The sequence below is a fragment of the Lepidothrix coronata genome, unplaced genomic scaffold, assembly GCF_001604755.1.
Source record: "Lepidothrix coronata isolate B3197 unplaced genomic scaffold, Lepidothrix_coronata-1.0 Scaffold8, whole genome shotgun sequence".
In the NCBI taxonomy this organism is placed as follows: Eukaryota; Metazoa; Chordata; class Aves; order Passeriformes; family Pipridae; genus Lepidothrix; species Lepidothrix coronata.
This window is the reverse complement of record NW_016690188.1, coordinates 5,344,041-5,365,324: the sequence shown is the minus strand read 5'-3', so window position 1 is coordinate 5,365,324 and position 21,284 is coordinate 5,344,041. Positions and strand designations below refer to the sequence as shown.

General features: G+C 58.3%; 3 protein-coding genes across 10 annotated transcripts; 2 read left to right on the top strand and 1 right to left on the bottom strand.

The window, feature by feature from the left end:
- Positions 1–5,096: 5,096 nt before the first annotated feature.
- On the bottom strand, positions 5,097–8,635 carry LOC108510064 (steroid 17-alpha-hydroxylase/17,20 lyase). The gene is made up of 8 exons (XM_017839709.1): positions 8,312–8,635; positions 7,664–7,802; positions 6,884–7,113; positions 6,587–6,673; positions 6,279–6,488; positions 5,861–6,030; positions 5,672–5,775; positions 5,097–5,482 (listed from the first exon to the last, which is right to left on the bottom strand). Exons 1-8 carry the CDS (start codon positions 8,633–8,635, stop codon positions 5,214–5,216), a joined length of 1,533 nt encoding a protein of 510 aa, XP_017695198.1. The 3' UTR covers positions 5,097–5,213.
- An 839-nt stretch (positions 8,636–9,474) lies between these two features.
- BORCS7 (BLOC-1 related complex subunit 7) lies at positions 9,475–12,816 on the top strand. Of its 2 annotated transcripts, XM_017804147.1 has the most exons (6): positions 9,481–9,636; positions 10,059–10,121; positions 10,548–10,591; positions 10,705–10,763; positions 11,027–11,047; positions 11,480–12,816. In XM_017804147.1, exons 1-6 carry the CDS (start codon positions 9,496–9,498, stop codon positions 11,512–11,514), a joined length of 363 nt encoding a protein of 120 aa, XP_017659636.1. In that variant the 5' UTR covers positions 9,481–9,495; the 3' UTR covers positions 11,515–12,816. The 2 variants fall into 2 exon arrangements, with proteins under 2 accessions (XP_017659637.1, XP_017659636.1); XM_017804148.1 differs by lacking the exon at positions 10,705–10,763 and having other exon boundaries at positions 9,475–9,636.
- A 108-nt stretch (positions 12,817–12,924) lies between these two features.
- Positions 12,925–17,562, top strand: AS3MT (arsenite methyltransferase). 7 transcript variants are annotated; one of them, XM_017804142.1, is made up of 11 exons: positions 12,925–13,349; positions 13,706–13,746; positions 14,246–14,373; positions 14,481–14,631; positions 14,704–14,840; positions 15,133–15,202; positions 15,439–15,520; positions 15,604–15,735; positions 15,857–15,999; positions 16,399–16,530; positions 17,382–17,562. In XM_017804142.1, the coding sequence occupies exons 1-11, from the start codon at positions 13,259–13,261 to the stop codon at positions 17,478–17,480; spliced, it is 1,206 nt and encodes a 401-aa protein (XP_017659631.1). In that variant the 5' UTR covers positions 12,925–13,258; the 3' UTR covers positions 17,481–17,562. The 7 variants fall into 7 exon arrangements, with proteins under 7 accessions (XP_017659631.1, XP_017659632.1, XP_017659628.1 ...); XM_017804143.1 differs by having other exon boundaries at positions 13,680–13,746; positions 14,314–14,373; XM_017804139.1 differs by having other exon boundaries at positions 13,680–13,746.
- The last annotated feature ends 3,722 nt before the right edge of the window (positions 17,563–21,284 follow it).

Below are 21,284 nucleotides of genomic sequence, written 5' to 3'. Positions count from 1 at the left end.
GAGAAGAGAATTAAAGATCCCCAGTGCCACCCCCAGGAATTTGGTATGTATTGGCCTCTGTCTTTGTTTCTCACACCACAGAGGAAGCTAAAAAAGCACATCAGTCCATAGTGAGTGGTGTTTACTGCTGTAAATCCTGAGGACAGCCCTGTGCCAATGCGAGACCCTCTGCCAACATTTCTGTTGGCCTAAGACAAAAATCTCCGTGTTTGCTTTCCTGACATCCTACTAAGGTCAGGGGAACACACTGCTGCTTCTCTGGACATAGAGGTGAGTACCAGTAAACTGAGCTGATGTTCTTTTAAAAAGGAAGAAGCAGTGGTGTGCCTGTTTTATGACTCCTGGAGCTTTTCAGGCTTTTAAAGACCATAAAGAAACGAACAGGGCACAAACCATGTCTCTTGACCTCACAAATGCCTGAGGAGGAGCAGGACTGTCAGTGGCTCTCAGTGCTTTAGGCTTTTAGACCTGCAGCCTGGGCAAACTGGTATCGGGAGGAGTGATGCAGGGCAGAACACCGGGCACGTGAGCTCCTCAGACACATCCTCTTCAGGCAGGCAGAGGACTCCCAAACCTCCAGCTTTGGAGCTTTGTAAAGGTGCTTGATCCCTGTGTAGAAAGCTAACATGGCCCAAACAGAGCTCTTCTCCAAATCCACGCTGTGGATGTAAATGCTGGAGCTGTGAGGATGTGGGCAGGTGTGCATCTATAACACCAGAGCACCAAACCCCACCCATTCCCAGCTGTAAGGGGTGAGTGTTTTATGGGAGATGTGAATGTGTAGTTTCAAAACTAAGCTGCAATAGTGCAGCAGGTTTGACAGCAAATTAGCGTCAATCCACTGCTTGGTGTTTTGTTTTACAACTTGCTTCAAGTGGTGTTGCTGATACTCCTTGAAATCTGTTCTTGCTGGAGTCCATGGCAGTGTGGATCTGCTTACAAGGCGTGTTCTCAGCCACCAAAATTGGCTCTGAGGGCAAGGACCCAGCAGGTATCCTGGTGGGCTTGGGGGATGTTACCTGGGGACAGGTGAAGAGCACAGTGTGGTGGCTCAGCAGGAGTGTCCCCTAGGCACAACGGAGGCTCCTGGGAGCATTCGATACTGCACTATTGGCTCTGTGTTCCCAAGTGACTGTTCAGCTCTGATGATGCAAACTCCTCCTCTGAGAACACTGGTGTGATTTTCCTGCCGCATATCATTGCATGTTTGTACAACCCTGTGGATGGGTGTTGGCTGAAGATGGAGGAGAAGGGAGTTGTGTCTTTGCGAGCAGGCTGCCAGCAAGCACCGAGCTTTACCTGACTAACTGGAGGCTAAGGAAAGCCGAGGTGCAGTTAAGCCTTTGCATTACACAGTCATCAAAAGCTTTCTGGGGCAGGAAGCCTGAGGAGAAGCAAAATCAGCAGCTCCACTGACAGCATGAGTCTGTTCCACTGGGCAATGGGAGCTTTGGGCTCCCTGAGCACCCCTCACCACTTGGGGACGTGCATCAGCAGTGAGAGCCTGGGCTGTGCTCCCTTCCTGCCCTGTGCAGCCCAGGCTCCCACAGCCGTATCTCTTCTGGTTCTCTGCATGCCCTGGCTGGGTTTGTCCCACTGTGACTCCCTCCTGGCAAAGGTTGACAGAGAGCAGGGTCCAGCACCAGTGAACAAACTTCCTTTGCTGTCTCAGATGATTTGTTCTCCCTGAAGGCTACTGCCTCCCAACTCTCGCTCACCCTCCTGTGCGACACATCCCTCTTTTCTTTTTCCTTCTTTTGTTTATATAGGAAAAGCCTGGACCAGGCCAGGAGGGGAGGCAGACTGGCAGCTCCCTGGCTCAGGCAAGCCCCCGCAGCATCCCACAGCTCATTGTCAGAGCTGGTTTCCCCCATCCTTGCAGCATAGATCTGTTTTTATCAGATGGGATGGGTGCCTGCACCGGGGCTGTCGCGACGGTGGTGCAAGCGCTGCAGTCTCTGTGCCGGGGGGGGTCACAGGCTGCCGGGCTGTTTCTCGATTTGTTTTCGGCCGGCGAACAGCTGTGTCCTGAGGTCTGTGCTTACTCAGCTCTCCTGGCACCGTGCCCGCTGCAGAGCCTGCAGGTATTCTGAGCGTCTCCTGCTCCTCCTGCACTGGCCATCACTCTGTCACAGTCCAGGGTCATCCAGTGCCTGGTGCAAAGTGAAGGCTCTCAAACCTGAAGGGCTGCTGAGCTGGGTGCTGTAGCACAGCTGGGTCAGCCGAGTGCTGTGGGGATGGCTGTGTCCCCCAAAATTAGTTTGTGCGATGGAAAGGCTCAGGCTTGCTCTGCCCGGTGCCCTCTGATCCTGCCTCAGCAAGCTGCACATCTGCTTCATGGTATACCCAGGGAACAGGGTGGGAACAGCCATGAAAAAGCTTTATCCTTTCCACCAGCACCAGTTCTTCCCTTGCAAGACCCCTTTGCATCAGGGAGATGGAGCTGCTAGTTCCCGACCCTTCCAAACCCTTCAGCACCTCTCCCTCCTGTCCTGGTTCCACCCATGCAAGGACCCTGAGCAGCAACCCAAGGAGGGCAGAGACCCAACACAGCCCAAGCTGTTACAGCAGCAGGATTATTTCAGCAGCAAAAGCCTCAGCGTTCCCAGTGGCTGCCTGTGCTCAGTCAGCAGAAACTTGGTGGCAGATGCTGAGGTTCCTCCTGGCTCTCCCGTGGGCATGGCTGCCTCATCCCCCCCAGCCTTTGGGTCACTGAGCTGCCCAGTGCCAGATCTGAACAAAGCCTTGTCCAAGGTGGTGGATTTGTGTGTCTTGAGTCTCAAGGGACCCTGACTTCTGTGGGGGCCTTGGGAGTGGGAGGATGTTGGGGCCCACCATGGGACAAATCCAGCACTGCCCCAGTGCCATCAATCCAGGTGAAGTTTTCTGGTGGGGTTGGGGGTTTGGATGCAGCAGCAGGGCCCCAGAGCAGCTGTCAGGGCATAAATACCAGCCATGTGAATCAGCAGCGTCTCTGCCCATTCCCAGAGCAGGGAGCAGCCATGCCAGTGGCAGTTTACCAGCTCCCAAGGTACCGGGCAGCTGGTGCTGGGCACTGATCCTCCTGTGACAGCATCTTTTCCCAGTTGGGAGGAGACGAGGTGGGCAGGGGGCAAGATGCCCTGCAGCAGGGCTGGGCTTGGGGCGATGGGGTTTGCAGCATATGCCAGCCCTGGCAAATGGGGAAACACATGTGGAGTACAAGTGGCTGTGGCTGGAGGCGTTCTCCAGTCTAGAAACATGCCTGGTTCAAAGGTCCCCATTTCTGCCCCAAGGTACCTGCTGGCCTTGAGCACTTGTGTGAATGTGAATGCGCGAGAGAGCGCCTTGGCAAACGGTGTTGGCCCCGGGTTGATTCGGGCAAGGAGAAAATCCCTTCCCTTAACAAGAGCAAACTCAAATGCCTTGGCAAAGGGGCACAAAGGTGTTGGAGGTCCTGCTGATGCCTCTGGAGGCGTCAGGTTGCTGCAGGTACTGGTGACTGCGGGAGACTGGAGAGGAGCCTCCCTGCCGACATGTGCTGCCAGGGACAGGATCTGAGGCAGGGGAAGGACCAGGCTGGCATGGAGGTGCCAGTCCCCAGGAAAGCCCAGAGCATCGTGTTTAGCCAAGTTTTCCTAAAGCCCATTCTCAGTCCAGTCCCCCTTCACCCACCCAGCTTCAGTCTGTGCTAGCAGAAGTGGAGGGATTGGAAACCCATGGCACCCCTGGTGTGATGGAAACAGGCAGGGGAGTGGGAAGGAGTGTGGGGCTCAGCAGAGACTCTGTGCGGCAGCAGTGGGGCTGGGCTCCTGCTGTACTCCCTCTGCCCGGTGAGTTAGCTGCACAAATCACCCTGAGGATTGTCCCTAGGGCAGCTGTGTGCATGGCAATTCTTTCTCCAGCTCCTCCCTACTACCCTGAGCCCCCTGGGAGAATGACTGGGAGGAGGGAGGATGCTCCCAGTGCTATGCCAGGCTGCAAACACATTATCTTCATCATCCTCATGCCACAGGACCCATTTGGCATCAGATGGGGGATGATGAAGGAGCTGCATGAAAGCCAAGTGCTGGGATTTTAAAGAACAGCTACGTTTTGACACACTGAGTAGAAAGTTTAGTGATGGGGAGGTTTTAGGTCATTTTTCCTGCCTGCTAACAAGAGAGGGGCAGAGGGAAATAGAAAAGGGGGAAAATATGAGGGTGTGCAGGGCTGGGGGTGTCACACTGTGCTAGGTCTCTGTGGGGTTTTCCCCTCCACCCTGGCTGCTTTCCCTCGAGGGCCCTGAGCCGTAGCTGTGTAGCTATTTAGTTAAATATTAAGACCTCAAGTAATAGGGAACCAGAAACCTAATTACACGCTGCCCTCCATGGCACAGTGGTTTCTGGTGAAAGCGGAGCAAATGCGTCCCCTTGTGTTACAGGAATGTTGTGCTGCTGCTGGAGTGATGGCCAAAATCCAGCCAGACAGTGAGTGCTCTGGACACCTTGCAGGTGGGAGATGCCACACTGCTGGACAGGGAATTTCGGCAGCCCCTGGCTCCATGGTGCCCACGCACTGGGTCTGGGGGCCTGCAGTTGAGCTCAGCCTGTGGGGTACGGGCACCTCTGGGTGCTCCTCCATGTCCCTGAGCAATGGGAGCCCCCACTGAGGCTGGTTGGGGCACACTATCCTGGGATGGGGCAGAGAAAGGCAGGGCTGGGGGAGCTCTTCCCTGCCCCATGGCAGGCTCAGCTCCCAGCTTGCAATGTGTTCATTCTCCTGCCTCCCAGTGGGGAAACTGAGGCAGGGGCCACCCAAGGTCACCCACCCAGGGTCACAGCCACTGGGCACAGCCTGGGCATCCCTAACTGCCAAGCTGCCCACTGGTCGTTTTCCCACTTTCCCTGGCTGGGGTGGGCCTTTCTCCCTGGGTCAGCTGTGGGAGAGGCTAGTTTCCACAGCTCATGGTTGTCTCTGCACGGGCCCCCCACCCCACATCCCTCATGGTAGCAGCCCCACAGAGGCACCACAGCCTCCCAGCTCAGCCCAGTGCTCACAGAAAGTTGTGGGGCCACCATACATCCCACACCTCTCCTGCCCTCCATCTCCTGCCCAAAAAACAGCTGGAGCCATGCTGTGTTGGGAACGTCTTTATTCGGACAACCCCACATCCACGGGGCAGGCAGGGTATGGCCTCTATGGGCCTGTCCCAGCCCACCCCACCACTGCCTGGAATCCAGGGCTCATTCTCATCATGAGGCCGCTCGCCAGGCGTCCCGCAGACGGGCCTTCACCTGAAACTTCTGCACCTGCAACACAACACCAAACTTGCCCTCCAGAGAGGGCAGGGGCTGGTCCTCGGGGCACTCGAGTGTGAACCTCTGCAGCACCCAGGCCAGGAAGAGAAAGAGCTCCATCTTGGCCAGGACTTTTCCCAGGCAGACACGGATCCCGGCCCCGAAGGGGAGGTAGCTGGGTGAGGGCGAGTGGATGTGCTGGCCCTGCTCATCCAGGAAGCGGCCTGCAAGGGGAAGGGGTACTTGCCATCAGCAGGGATCGAGACCTGCCTGAGTTCATCACATGCGTGTCCCTCCCATGAGCTGCAGAAGCAGAGATGGTGCAAATGCCCCCGACGGGTGGGAGCAGGATCTGACCTCCCACCACCAAGGCTCCCCCAGGGCTGCACCCACCCTGCCATCCCCTGACCCACCAGGATTGAACTCCTCAGGCTTGTCCCACTCCTTCTCGTCATGGTGCACCGACCAGAGATTGATGATGACCCTGGCGCCTTTGGGGATGGAGTATTCCCCAATGCTGGAAGGCGAACACAGAGTGAGACAGTTGCTCCCTCCCACAAGTCACTTGCCCACAACCTGGCTGCACCCCAGGGGGGTCTCACCTGGTGTCAGCAAGGGACACATGTGGGATGAGCAGGGGAGACACGGGCCGGATGCGCAGCACTTCACTGATGGTGGCCTCCAGGTAGGGCAGCAGTGGGCGGTCGCTGAGGTGGGGGTGTCGAACCAGGCCAATCTTCTGGTCCATTTCCTCCTGAATCTTCCTTTGGACCTGGGAAGGGAGCAAGGACTGGGGCCGGAGCCCAGGGAGGGGTTGCCCTGTGCACAGTGGGGTACATCCAATCATCACCACCATGTCCTGTCAGGTTGTGCAGGGCAGAAGTAAAATGGCCACAGCCTGATCCTGCCTATTTGCGGGGCCTGACATCTCTTTTGGCATCTGCCCTCCCCCAAAGCCCCTCACAATGTCCCTGGTGCAGGAGGAAGCTCAGGCCCCCTGCCATGGGGTGCAGACCCTACCTCAGGGTAGTGGAGCAGGTAGAGCACAGCCCACTTGAGAACAGTAGTGGTGGTCTCCACGCCAGCCCCAAAGATGTCCCCCACTGTCATGAGGAGGTGGTCGTCAGTCAGCTCCAGCCCTGGCACCGGGGGGCTGCTGTTCTCAGCACTGAGCCTCACTTGCAGCAGGGCATCCATGAGGTCCTTCACAGTGTCTCCAGAAAAGGCTTCCTGCCAGGGGACATGTGTAAGCTGGGCTGTCTTGGGCATATCCCAGCTCCAGCACCCTGCAGCTCCTAAGCATCTCCCTGTCCTGGCCCCACTGGCACCTTGTGTTCAGTGAATTTCTGCTGGAGCAGCTGGTCCCGGACCTGGAGGCATTTTTTCAGCAGGGCCAGGTCCTTGTTGGGAAAGATCTAGGGGAGAGAAGCCACATTACAGCAAGGGACTCCAACTGAGCCCAGCGCAGCCCCTGCAGGTCCCCAGGCAGTCTCTCCATGCCAACCAGGATACTGGGATACCAGGGCAGGAACCTCCTAACTCTGGGGGGCTCCTGCAGGACACATCCCAGCTCCTTCCTCTTGTCTGAGGTAAGAGGAACAGGCAGTCCCCATGTCCCTGCTCACCTGGAGCCAGGGGAAGATGTCCACCAAGCTCTCCTTGGCCACGGTGTCCACGATACCCTGGCTGTACTCCAGCATGGCCTCGAACTCGGGGTCCCCGCGCCGGTATGAGGAGTTGAAGCAGAGGGAGCAGACCACGTTGGTGACAGCCCGCGTGAGCTCAGGGGCCATGTCCAGGGCCGTATCCTGCGCAGCGCCGAGCGTCTCGCACAGGGATGCAGCCTCCCGGCAGACTGAGGTGGAGGAGAGGCAGGTGAGGGGGTGCTGAGGTGGTGATGGTGAAGCCAAGGGGTGAAGGGGGCAGCTTGGGGCTGGAAGGAGGGGTCCCTGCTCATTAAGGGTGTGCTTCCTGCAGAGCATGCCCCCGCCAGGGCTGAGCCCCAAGGGCCTGGGATGAGCAGAAGGGACAATGCTGGGTGCTGGGAGGAGGAGGGTGGATGGAGACATGCAGGGAAGTCTCTAAGTGTGGCTCAGTGCTATTCCTGGGTGGAGCAGGGAATAGCATGCCTCAATGTCCCCATCTATGACTGAGGGTAACTAAAGCTGGGGGCAAAAAATGTGTGGGGAGAGGTGTGGGTAAAGTAGCAGGGATGGAAGGAGAGGGACCAAGCGCCTGCTCGGCAAGGGGATGCCAGGGGGGTTGAGCTGAGTCAGGATCTCCCCTTGGTTCCCAGGGAATCAGAGGTTCCCAGGGAATCAGAGGAAGGAGAAGTCCAGCCTGGATTAAGTGCAGGAGGGAGCCAGGGCTGGGAGGGAGCCTGGGGGCTGGTGGGAGGCACTTACTGATCCTCTCGAGGGCGAGCGAGCCCTCCCCAAACATGGAGAGAGCGGTGTGCACCAGCTTGCGCTGGAACTTCCAGAGGGGCCCGTAGCTGGCGAAGGCGATGTCCTTGCCCCCCCGGGACAGCAGGTCTGTGGTCACCTGGGGGACAGGCAGTCCCAGGGTCACCCTGCTGCGGGGCAGCTCTGTGAGGGTGACACCTGGGGGGATGGATGATCATCTCACCTCATCCCAGGAATGGTCTGAGGGGCTGGATGTTAGCACAGGCAGACAAAGCCTGAGCTATGAGCTTTGCTTTCCCCCCTGCCAAGGACTGATAGAGGCATTTGGGATCAGGTGCCAGGGTCAAGGGCTCTAGGGTGCCCAGGAAACTTAGGGGGCGTGGGGAGCCTGATGATACCTGAACCCATGTCCCCATGTCCCGAGATGCAGCCAGCTGCAGGGAAAACAGGCACCCTCGGGATGGAGGATGCCCAGGGTTCACTCTGGGGAACGAGGCATTGAGGGGCTGCCCTGCCACTGGCTTGCTGCGGGCAGGATGGGGAGAGGAGAAGGATCCTGCTGGGTGCTGGTGCCTTTCTTGGGAGCAGCCCCTGCCTCATCCCACGCCACCGTGAGAATGGTACCCCCAAAACCTGCCGGCGACTCACGGTGCGGGGCCGTCCGGCGAAGTCTTTCCCCTTCTTCAGCAGCACCTCCCTGGCGTGCCGGTAGCTGTTCACCACCACCACGTAGTGGGAGCCCATCCAGAGGGCGTAGAGGCTGCCGTAGTGTCCCTGCAGGCGCCACAGCCGCAGGTGGAGCTGGGGGTGCCCGGCCAGCTGCAGCAGGCTCCCCACGAACGGCAGGGCCGGCAGGCTCCGCGGGCGCCCCAGACCCGTCCCTTTCCCTGTTCCCGAGGGGTCCCGCCGTCGCGCCAGCCCCCATGTGCAGAGCAGGGCCAGGGCCAGCAGCAGGGCGCCCAGCAGCGCCATGGCGGGGCCGGCTGAGGGGCTGCGGCAGCGCGGGGGGCCCTTATAGCGCCGGCGGGGGCCGCGCCTTGACCCTGAGGCGGGCTCGGCTCCTTATCGGGGGGACGGGGAGGGGGGAGCCAGGCCTGGGCCCGTAGCCAGCTCTGCAGCTGTGGGCACATGGCGGGGGGCGAGGGCAGCGGGGCCACGGCCGCGCTGGGTGGCCGTGGGGGAGCTGCATCCAGCGGGCTGGGGGCCAGGGGATGCCCAGGGTTGGGTCTGTCCTTGGGGTTCCATCCCCAGGGCCCTGTGGGGGGTGAGGGGACAGCCGAGCCCTCGAGGTCTGTCCTGGGTGCCATGGGCACAGCTTGGGGGGTTCGTGGGGCACTGGGGTCCGTCCCCACCCTGGGAGCACCTCGATGTGCCCTGGAGGGAATGGGCAGCACAGGTGCGGAGGGCTGGGCAGCGCTGGGCAAGCACTGGGAGTGCTGAGAAGCCCTGGACAACACTGGCCAGGGCTGGGAATGCTGAGAAGCCCTGAGCATCCCCGGTTGTCAGCCCTGGTCAGTGATGGGGAGCAACGGGCAGCACTTGACAGTGCTGGGCAGTCTTCACCAGTGCTGGTGAGGACTGGTCAGTGCTGAGAAACTCTGGGCAGTGCTGGGCAGAAACTCAGTGATGGGCAGCCCTGGGCAGCCTCGGGATGCCCGTGCCCGCGGTGATGTCCGAAGCTGATGTGTCCTGGCGGAGTTCCTTGGGAACAGGAATCCCTCCCAGCACTGCCCCCACCCACCGCGGGCCCTTCGCCTTCACGATCCTTATGGCCCCCGGCGCTCGCCGTAGTGGCTCCCGGGGGCGGGCGGGGCGGGGCGGGGCGGGTCAAGATGGCGGCGGGGGGCGCGGCGGACGCCCAGGCGCGCTTCGGGCACTCGGTGAAGGGGCTTCTGACCGAGAAGGTGACAAGCTGCGGCACCGACGTGATCGCCCTCACCAAGCAGGTGCTGAAGGGCTCCCGAAGCGCCGAGGTGAGCGGCGGGTGCCGGCGGACGGCCGGTTACAGGGCCCGGGCGAGCCCCGCCGGTGCAGAGCGGAGCGCCGGGAACGGCGGCGCGTGGCATGCTGGGAGCTGTAGTCCAAGGCGAGGACACGTCCCCGTGTCGGGCAGAGACAGGAAAGCGGGACCGGGATGCGGGCACGGCTGGGCAGCGCCGCGGGGCTCTCGGTGCCTCTGGCAGCGCTGGGAGGCGGGAGGCTGCCCTTGCCTCACGTTGTCTCTCAGGGTGACCGACGGGAGCGGTGCCTCAGACGCTCCCTATGGATGTTGGGCCCAGGGCACCGCGGTGCTCCCCGAGATGTCATCCCGAGTGTCACCTTGCGAGCCGTCACAGGGGCCTCGGGAAATGCAGAGCTGCTGCCTCACAGCCCGGTCTGTGGATTTGTCTTTTAGCTCCTGGGTCAAGCTGCAAGGAACATGGTGATGCAAGAAGATGCCATCCTGCACTCGGAAGATGTAAGCTGTGTTCTTCTGCTCGAGCAACAGTGATTCCAGGGACAGGAGCAGGGGAGGGTGATAAGAACAGTTTGCAGACATGCTCCAGGAGCCCTGAAGTGAAATACATGTGTTAAGCAGGCCTGGTGGCCAGAATAGTTTAGTGCTTCCTCAAACCCACGTGTGCCACTGGCCCCCCAGTGCCCTGCAGCCTGGCCAGCTGGACCTCTCTGATGGGAAGCTGGAGGGACTGTGGGCTGAAACAAAGCACTTATATCTGTGCCTGTCATTGGGAAAGAAGAGGAGAGTGTGCCACTGCTGACAGATACTGGCGGGGGTATTTTGTAGGCAGTGCAGTGATACAGTGATGGCTGTGACTCCCCAGGGTATTGGGACAGCTTGCACTGTGATTTTGCAAGCATTCATTCTTTGTTTTGTTCTCCACAGAGTTTAAGAAAAATGGCTATAATAACCACTCATCTACAGTACCAGTAAGTAGGGGACACCATGTTCTCTCTCAGGGATTGAGTGGATCCCTCAGTCCTTTTCTGTTCTCCTTAAAGACTTTGCATGAAGCCTACTCAGACCAATCCCTCTTTTCCAGTTCTTCAAAGCTGAGCAGACCCTGGAGCTGGAATTTTCCAGCCCTCTTCAGCTCCACTGGTACGGCTCAGGGTGTTCTGGAGTGGGAGCTGAGATTTCTGCCTCCTGTTTGCCATGTACCATGTCGCCCATGAGCATGTGTGACACATCTGGGACTAAGGGGAAGAAGCCAGTGCCACTGCTGTCCCTTAGGCCTTAATCCAGAAACAGGGGATTTCTGTGTGTCTCCTGAGCCATTGTTCAAGTACCTTTTCTTTAACATAACATCATGACTGAGATTTTGGTTTTGTAATGCTCTTTTTATCTTTCCTTTTCTCATCTAGGCAAGAAGCAATTCAGAAGAAGTGAGTACCACCCTGGGGGACATGTGGGTGTGGAAAGGGAAAAATGATGGAGTAGGATGGCAGAAAGCAGAGTGGAAAGGTGTTTGCAGCTGCCTTTGAAGCAGATGCTGGCCCAGCAGGATAGTGTTTCAGTATTGTGAAGAGATGGGAATTTGAGTGAAGAGATGGGATTTATACCATCAATTTATTCACTGACATGATAGAGCCTGTGAGGTTGCTTGTGATAGGAGATGGGGGTGGTGTGGAGCAGAGCTGTGTAGAGCAGGGTGCACAAAGTGAGGCTTGCCCGTGGGGCATGGAAGTGGGTTGGGGAGCCTCAGGGTTTCTCTTTGCTGTAGTGTCAGCACTCGAGCTGCTCTGGTCCCTTGGGCACAGGCAGCACAGCACAGTCTGGGGAGCAGATCTCACTCTAAATCTCCTCTTGGTCCCCAGCGTTGAGCGGTCGTCAAACCTTCAGGACCAGCTGAATCACTTGCTGAAGTGAAGGGGAGCCAAAGGCACGAGGATGTCTCAACTGGCACTGAGGGAAGCAAAACATCCTCTACCACCCAGCCCTGGGGTTCAGAACTATGTCTGGATCATGCTGGATGTCAGCTGGAATATGTGTAGAGTCTGTGTTTCTGGGCATGTGGTCCCCTTTCATGTGCCTCCATCCACACCTCTGCTCCGGAATGCTCACCTGTGCCCAGCTGAAACTAACTCACTTGAAACTTTGCTCCCTCCAGCAATTCCCGCGTCCGCTTACTTGCCATGTAGGGTGAGGTGCTCTGCTCACACCAGCAACCCTGGAAAGAAATGCATAGAGTTGAGCTGTGGGGTTTAAATGCAGGTACTTGCAGCTTGCCACTGGTCTGTATTTAGACACAGAGGTGGCACAGAGTGCAGTTTATTTAGGGCATGTTAATCAGTGGGAGCTGCAAGTGCCTCGGTGGGTGAGAGGTGCTTCAGTGTTGGCTGAGGTGCCAGTCCCAGCCTAGAATTTCTGAAACCAGGAATCTGGGCACACACCTCTGCCAGTGGTCTAGCTGGATGTTGTTTGGCCAGCATCCTGCTCGGAGGTTATCTTATTTTCCACTGTGCCAGAATTTGGAATGTCAGCCCCTTGCCAGCCCATCTGCGCTACATTCAGCCTTCAACTGCATTCTTTTTCCTGGGCTGCTGCTCCAGCTATTGATGAAGCAGCCTTGGCTGTGATGTGTGTTTGTATCTGGTTGGGAAGGTATCCAAAGGCCCAGCTGGGAAGTAGGCAGGAGAGCATCATGAGCTGGTGTGCCCAGTTTTGCACCGCTCTGTTGAGGACTGATGTGACCTGTTCACATCCTGGGGAGTTACACCAGCCCCAGGCTATAAACACTGTGTCTTGTTTTTGATATGTCACTTATCTGGAGCACTTGGAGTGCACGGGAAGCACTTGTTTCCCTGAGTGTGCTTTTCACCAGCTGATAGGAGCAGTCAGGCTGAGAGTGGGCATTGGCCTGCCACATTCCTGTTGGAGCACTGCTGGGGTTTGGCTCCTGTGCTGCAGAGCCTTCTCCTGGGCTGGATTTCACCATTCCTGCCAGGGCCACTGCCTGTTTGGGCTTCACACAATGGCACCACAGCTCCTGCATCCCTATGAAGGTGCCACTATTAGCCCAGGGGCCATGGTGGGTATTTTTGCCTTGGGTGGGGTCCTGATCCCCAGCTTTGCAATGGGAGTGAGGGTTTTCCCTGAGGTACTGGAGAAGCTGCAATATTCTTGCTGGGAATAAAAGCTGTCCTGAACACCACCAAATTGCAGTGGAGTCTGTGCTGGATGCCAGTGGTGGCAGTTCCTGTGTGGCAGGGAGACTGTTTGGGATGGTGGGTCTCTGCCCCCCAGTGTCCCCCATCGTGCTTCAGCTCTGTCCCCCAGGGTCTTTGCAGAGGCAGTGTGTCCTTGTTGCAGGTGGCTCATCCCCTCCAATGTCCTGTCCTCTGCAGAGGCTGGAGCAGCCCTGTGGCATTAAACTTGTCTCCCTGCATTTGGGGCGAGCAGGGACAGGCTGCACCACGGAGGTGCAGAGCTGTTGGGGGGCAGGCAGCAGAGTGGGTTTGGGGTTGTGGATGCAGGCACAAACTGAATGATGGGGTTATCCTCACCATGGGAGCGGGGCCAGCTCCCCTCGCCGTGCCTGTGTGCCTGCAGTGCCATGTGCCTGGGGTGTGGGCGAGGCAGGAGCTGGTGTTGGGATGGAAGCCAGGCGCGGGGTGGCACGGGATGCCGGGGCGGAGCATGGCCCGGGCTGGGCAGAGTCCGTCCGAGGCGCTGGAGCTGGAGGCAGTATGGCAGCAAGGGGCCTCTGCTGCGGTTGCTGGGACCGCCCTGGGGGCATCCTCAGGCCAGAGCGCTCTCTGCAAAGCAGGGAGAGGGGGTTTACCCTACAGGGTTGTTTTGGAGGGTCATCCCTTCATGGCAACTGGGATGGTGTTTTTGGAGGGAGGGGGGACTGTTATTAGGTGCCCCCAGGAGTATCCTACTAGACTGCAAGTTTTGGGGTGTCTCTTTAGGTTCTGCTGGGGGAGAGCAAAAAGTGCTCCGGTATCTAGGGGAAGAGGTGGGGTTTAGAGCCTTGAGGAGGGCCTGATGTGATGCCCATCTCTGTGGTGTCAGGCACCAGCCCTACATTCTCCTTGCAGTGGCAACTCCCTGCAGAGAGCAGATCCACCAGGAGGTGCAGGTGAGGGGTGCTACAGGAGCTGGGGGTGGGGGCCGGGGTGGCTGGACAGGGGATGTGCTGAGGTCCCTGCTGCCATCAGAGGATAAAGCTTGTTTGGGGCCCAGAGGAAAATGTCAGGTGCAGTCAGCAGCTTTGCTCCTGTTGCCCACAGGGGTGGGGGGGGCTGAGCAACCTGGCGTTTTCCTGCCCTCGTTCCCCACACCCTCCTTGGCCAGGGAAGTGGTGGCTGCAGCCTACAAAGTTATTGCAAATGGGAATTAAATTCCCTCCTGCACAAACACATATGTGCATGTGAGCAAGGGGAGCTGGGGATGATGGGGGCAAGGGAATACATGATATTAGTCTAATTTTTAGCTGGGTGGAAGTGAGAATGCCAGTGCTGGAGGACATCGGGGCATGTACAGGCTGAGCACAGGCATGGCCCCCACATTTTGGAGCATGGGGAGCTCCCAGGGCACAACTTGCCATAGTTTAGTGGTCCCTGTCCTTCCCGTCTCAGGATTACTATGGCAAAGAGCTGCAGAAGTCAGAGGACCTCAAAACCAATGCGTGTGTCACCTCTGCCAGGCCCCTTCCCAAGGCAGTGAGAGATGCTTTGGAGCATGTCCATGAGGAGGTGGTGGCCAGGTAAACCCCAGGATCTCTCCCTACTGCTGTGTCCCCATGGGCTGCAGCCCCCTGGACAGCCATGTCGTGGGGGCATCTCCACCAGGCACAGCTCAGCTTCTGCCCAGGTACTACGGCTGTGGGCTGGTGATCCCGGAGTGCCTGTTGTCATGCCGGATCCTGGACCTGGGCTGCGGCAGCGGCAGAGACTGCTACCTGCTGAGCCAGCTGGTCGGGGAGCAGGGCCACGTCACCGGCATAGACATGACCGAGGGCCAGGTACAGTGCAGAGCTGGGTCTTCCCCTCATCCTCCCAGTAGCCCCCCACCATTGTTTCCTTTCTCCTACCAGGTTGAGGTGGCAAAGAAGCACATTGCCTACCACATGAATAAGTTCGGCTACCGAAAGCCGAATGTGGAGTTCCTCCATGGCTACATAGAGAAGCTGAGTGATGCTGGGCTGGCTGATGAGAGCTACGATATTGTTATGTAGGTACCATGCAGGGCACTGTCACCCCCAGTCCTGCTGCTCCCCGGGGCTGTGGGTGGGGGTCTGGGTCAACATCCCACTGGGTCACCTGCTTCAGAAGCACATGTTAGCAGTAGGGAAATCCCAAGGGAGATCCTGGGCTAGAGTCTGGGAATATACAAACTGCCCTTTTCATCGTCAAGTCGGTGTTTCCAAACCCTGCGTGAAGCGACGGGACGCGCAGCAGCTGGTGGATGTGCAGCAGCCGGTGGGGAAGAGAATGCAAATAAGCCTTGGTCTCTTCCTTTCCAGCTCAAACTGCGTGATCAACCTCACCCCTGACAAGAAGGCCGTGCTGCAGGAGGCCTTCCGTGTGCTGAAGGTGATGCTGGGTCTGTGTCCAGGGCACCAGAGCAGGCTTGGGGTGGCCCTGCTGTTAGGGTGCCACTGGGAAGCAGCAGATGGGATACAGCAAGGTGGAGACGTGGGATGGGGCCATGGGAGGGCACCTCTGCAGAGGGTGCCAAGCAGAGTAGCATTAGGGTGTTCCCAATTTCCCCTGCCTCTTTTGTCCCTTTACTTCTTGGGGGTCTCCCTTCACTCCTCACTGCCTTCCAGCCCGGGGGAGAGATGTATTTCAGCGATGTCTATGCCAGCCAGCGCCTGAGCGAGACCATCCGGAAGCACAGGGTGCTGTGGGGTGCGTAGGGCTCTGGGATGGGGGACGTGGGATGGGGGGCTGGACCTTTGCCTCCATCACCCGTGTCTGTGGTCTCATGCTAGGGGAGTGCCTGGCAGGAGCCCTATACTGGAGAGATCTGTACAGCATCACTGAGGAGGTGGGGTTCAGTCCCCCGTGCCTGGTCACTGCCAGCCCCATCACCATCGGAGACAAGGAGCTGGAGGGCATCATCGGTGAGGGTCCAACCAGGGAGCGTCAGCTCCAGGTGGCTGTGGGGAATTGTGCTGGGATCCCAGGCCTGCTGGATCCCAACCTGGAGGTTCAGTGCCCAGCCCACCAACCTCTCCCTTGCAGGAGACTGCCGCTTTGTTTCTGCAACTTTCCGCCTGTTCAAGGTGCCGGGTGGCAGCCGGGCCGGGCCAGGACAGGTCATCTACAACGGTGGGATCATGGGACACGAGCGAGAGCTGGTGTTTGATGCCAACTTCACTTTCAAGGTGCAGGGAGTCCTGCAAGCAGTCTTGGTCTGTAGGGATGGGTTAACGCTGATGAAGCAGTGCCACTCGAGAGTGTCCTCTGTGATTTGGGGGACAAGCTTTGGTCAAAGGGGTGATGAATGGGAGCAGAGGGGCTGTATAAATCCAGGGGAGTGCAAATGGTCAGGAAAGGGTTACAGATCCATGCACTGTATTGCAGTAAAGGTAGAAGCAGGACATCCATGGTGGCTTCCTAAGAGGGTCTGAAGCCCACTGTTTAGTTGTTGTGGGTGTTTCTCTAGAGTTCTGGGCCAAGATCTGCCCCCACTTTCTCTCTCTCCATTTTCTGGCTGGGTGGCTGGGGCCCCCTTGGGACACATATCCAGGACCCCAGCCCTGTGACTGTTCCCCTGCTCCCAGGAAGGAGAGGTGGTGGACGTGGATGCCGAGATGGCTGCAATCTTGCAGAGCTCCAGGTTTGCAGAGGAGTTCCTGATCCGAGCTGGGGCCAGTGCCACAGCAGCACAGGGCAACTGTTGCAAGAGGGCGAAGGTTGGTAGCAGGCAGCTCTGCGGCTGGGTTCAGGGATGGGCACAGGGGTGTCCTGTGCCATCAGAGTTGCCCTGGGGTATCAGAGGGGCTATGGCATGATACCAAGACACCCAAGTGCTTCTGGGCCAGGCAGAAGCCTATGGGGCACCAAGGTTGATGCCTGGTGCTAAGTGTGGACAAACTGTACCCCAGCCCAAGTCAGAGCCCTCCAAAGGGGGGTCTGCTCTAACCACCAGGTGTGAGAACCCCTTGCCCCCCCCCAACATGTCCATGGGGACTGGTGAGGCTAACAGGTGGACTTTTCTGAGGTTTCCCATGGGCAGACATCCTTCCCCTGAGGGGAGTGGCTGTGTACAGCCTGCCGGAGGAGGTGATGGCCCATCCCTGCAGCTCCTTCCTGCCCATTGCTCTCCCAGCTGCTGATGGGAGAGCAGATTGGCCCTATCTGCCAACCCTGACCTTGCAGCACAAAGCACTCTATCTGCTGGAAACCTCTTTCTTCTCCTTGGTGGTCCCTCCAGCCTGTTGATGGGCCAGGAGAGGCAAGGGAGATAATGCCCTGCAGCTGCGTATCCCTGAAACGCAGCCTTGTACTTGGGGAGGGGAGATGTTCTTGGGTCTCTGGCTCTGCTTTTATCTCAGAAATGCCTCCTGCTTGGACAAAGTCCCAGAGAAACTCTTGGCTTCCTCCTCATAGCAGAGAAAAGCAGCTAGAGTGACCCAGGAGCTTAGGGGGTCTGCTTGGGTTGCTCTACACTGGCAGGGTTTGAGAAAGGGGGAAATGCCACTCTCAGGTTACCTCTTGCTTCCCTCTGGCCTGATCCCGCCCTGGGTTTTTCTCTGCCCTCCAGGAGAAGATCTGCAATCCCTTCCAGCTGCTGGAGCAGCTGGCAGCCCCAGGTCCTGCCTGCTGTCCTCGTGGCACCTCTGGTCCCCCAGGGTGCTGCTGAGTGCCCACACACCAGCAGATGCCAGCAAGGCAGGAGGACATGACCCCAGTGGCGTGTCTTTCACCAGAGAGCAAATAAATGTCTGAGCTCAAAGGCTGTGTGCTCATGGCTGGGACCACAGGCCTGTGGGGTGCTATGCTTCCATGTCGGGGTGGTGGGGCAGGTTGTGCCTGGGTGCAGTGAGGACAGACAGCTGTCCTGTGGGTCCCCTCGCTGTGGGGCTGGCAGTGGCCGCATGGCTTGGGCACACGGGCTGGGACAGTCTCTGTGGGAAAGGGATTGTGGGTCCCTAAACATGAGATGGCAGGTCTGGCGTGTGCTTGGCAGCAACTGTGTGCTGGTGCTGAGCCTGTGGGGACCTGATCTTGCAGCATTCCCCTCCTCTGTGTCAGCCTGGCTCCAATTTTTGGTCCTGGGGAGCTCGCAGCTCAGATCTAAATGCTTCTGAGGAGTGAAAGGCACAGCAATAAACAGCCCAGTTGCTCTTTTCCTTCTTTTGATCTTGCTGTGCTAACCCTCCATATGCAAGCATCTGCCATGCAGAGTCCATGCCAGCTGCCCGTGGGGTGAGCATCTCCCCGTGGGGTGAGCATCTCCCCCGGGTGGTGGGCAAGAAGGATTGGTCAGCTCCTGGGGCCTCGGCCAGCCCTACTTTTCCATCAAGAACTCAACGTGGCACACAGGCTGCAGAAGGATGTCACCTTTATTTGCATTCAGGGCGGGGATGCCCCAGGCGCAGCTCCCCATGCTTTGCAGCTCGTTCCAGGAGATGGGAATTGCTCTCTCCTTCCCTGTGCAGCGTCGCTGAGATTTCTGTTTTCTCCTGAACTCCCTCTAGTGGGAAAGCCTCGAGTCCCCTGCAGGCACCGCACTTGCGGAGTTTTGCAGGGAAATACGGCGCTTCTGGAAAAGCAGAATCGCGTCTGGCCCCATCCCGTAGCGGGCAAAGAGCGAGGGCTTCGAGGCTGCGGTGGGAGGTGATGGGCTGCACTCCTGCTGCCCAGCAGGAATCCTGCATGCTCTGGCTTGCAGACGCTGTTTGGGAAAGGCTGGGGGCTGTTGAACAGCCCTTAGGTGAGCAGCTGTGCTTGGAAATGAGGGACCATTTCCAGCCACCCTCACACTGATTTTCCAGGAGGGGCCAAATTTCCCCTCTATGCTATTTAAATATCACCTTGCTGTGGTGTGGGGGAAGATAGAAAGCAAACAGTAAAATTTGGGTTAAAAAACAAACATGGCCCAGTGCCAAGGACGCACTGCAGTAGCAGTAGCAGTGGCTGAGGAGGGTCCAAGTGTTCAGGAGGCATTTCCAGAACACCTGGAATGAAAAGCACGAATGAACAGGTAATACCCGACTGTCACACAGTGATGGGAAGTCCAGAAACAGGTGTATCAGCCCAGAATGCTTGACCAGGCCAGGGCAGCAATTAAGTAATATTTTAGAGATTAAATATATAAGTAATGCCCTTAAATACAGTTTCCTGGAAAGTCACCTTGCCAGCCTGTCCCTTTGGCTTTGGACTAGACTATGAGCCTGACCTATTTGGTCTACAAAAACTCATAAGTTGTTGGGTTTAGAGCTATGCCATGATTTAAAAAAAAAAGAATCTTTGGTGTTGTCTGGATCATCAGGACATGTATTACGTGGTTTCAGGTAGGGGTCCCTTGCAGAGCAGCCTTGGGGTGGCTGAGACCAGTAGGCATGAAGAGCTCTGAAATTGTGTGGAATGACCTCAGTGATGGGACCTGCTGAAAATACCACCAAGAGGCTGCTTAATGCTCTCCCGCATAGCTCTCTTCCTCTATTACTTACAAAGACTTCCTCAAAATCCCCCAAACAGCTCACCCCTGGAGATTTGCAGCAATTAGCTTCTGCTATCAAAGAGAGCCTTCCCAGTGAGAATGGAAGAGCAGATGGGGCGGGGGGTCCTACCTGCAAACTCCTTCATTAAAAAGACATAAATCCCTGCTGCATCCTTTCAACTTGCCTGGAAGGAGATGCACCCCCAGTGAAGTCTCCCCTCTTGTGTGCATAGGGAAAAAGGCCACAGCTTAAATGCCACTGCATTTGCACAGCATTATTTTTTCTCCAAAGTCTCAGCATCTCTGGGAGGAAGCAGCTAAGAGGACTTGACTTTGATCTGGAGCATTAGAGTAGGGATCTTCACCATACTGTGGATGTGGGGGTGTCCTGTCTGCCTGGCTTTGCTTGTACCTGTGCAGCCTTGGGGATTTTAGCCCTCAATCCATGAAAAGAGGAGGTCCTGCAGCCTCATCCCACGTGAGGAACCCCAAAACAATCTGTCCAACGACCTGGTCTGGGTGTTTTGATGATTGTAGAGGTGCCCCAAATCCTATTCTTCCACTGTGAGATCTGCAGCATTGTTGTCCTCCCACAGCAGGCAGGGAAAGTGTTGTGAGCGCAGTGGCCCAAAGTTGGGGGGAAAGAGAAGGGATTCCTGAGTTCCTGTTCACTGTGTTTAGCAGGAGGTCACTCTGGCTCAGGGACACCTGCCACCTCCCTGGGGGGAGCAGACCTGCAGAACTCCCTCAGGATGAGCTGAATGAGATTTGGGACCAGGAAGGATTTGTGGCTACAGCCCCCGGAGCCCTGTGCTCTGCTGCCGTATTGGGTCGTCTTGCACAATTCTTTACTCTTCTATTTTCCAAGAGCTTAAACAAAGCAGGGGCTGTTTTATCTCCTCTAAAGGGTCTCAGCCAGCACAAGCCATACCGGCAGCTCCCAGTGTTCGTCTCTGGCTGTGTCTCAGGGATGCTGAACTGTGTCCTGCATTCTGTATCCCTCATAACTGACGGACATGGAGCACTGATGGCCAGGCATCGGGTGTCTGTTCTTCCACCTGGGATCGCTGCACAGCAGCCGAGGCCTTGGGAACAGCCGGGGTTTCGGGGTGGTGGACATGAGCACACACTAATTCACAGGTATTTTCCTGAGTCGGATGTGCCAGCGCTCTGTGAATCCATGCACTGAGGATGAGTGGAGCGGGGCAACTGGAGGGGCTTCGAACATGCCCGGTGGGAGCTCCAAACCCCGGCCCCGCTCACGCCGAACTTCGGCACGGGGCGGCTGTGCAGAGGTGAGGTGAGGGAGGAGCGCGGCTTAAATTTAATACTCAGTGGTTAATTTCGCTCTCAGGCGCGACACAACAGAGGAGATGCCGGGGCGGGGGCGGGGTGCCCGGCGCGGTAGAGCGAGATGGCTCGATCTGTGACCGTCGCACGGTACCGCATCGAACTGGAAACGGGCGCGGCGAGGAGCCGCCCCCCGGCGCCAGCAGATCCCGGGACGAGCCCCGTCGGGCCAGTCTGCGGGGCGCGGCGGGGCCGCCAGGGGGCGCTCCGCGACCGCCGACCGGCGCGGTGGAGGGACGGGGGGCGGCGCTCCGGGGCCGCCGAGAGGAACGAGCGGAGCGGCGGGTTCGTGGGCAGCGGCGGCCGCCGCAGGCCGGGCGGGGGCGGTGGGGGGAGCGGTGGGAGCCGGGAGAGAGGTGGTAGCGGGTCCTTGGGGCCCGTTCTGCCGCCCCGTCGCCCCGTGCGGGCGCTCCCGCCGAGCGCCCCGCGCGCCGGCCGCATCGCGCCCCCATTGGTCGCGCCCCCTCCAAGGCCCCGCCCCCTCCAACCCCGGACCCCGCCGCCATTGGCTGCTGCCGCGCGTCCGGCTCCGCCCCCGCGCGCGCGGCGTGCACACGAGAGTCACGCGCCCCCGGGGCTGGGGAGGGGGCGGTGCGCGGCGGGGGCGGGGCCGGGCGGTGATTGGCGGGGCGGCGGGCGCTGATTGGCGGC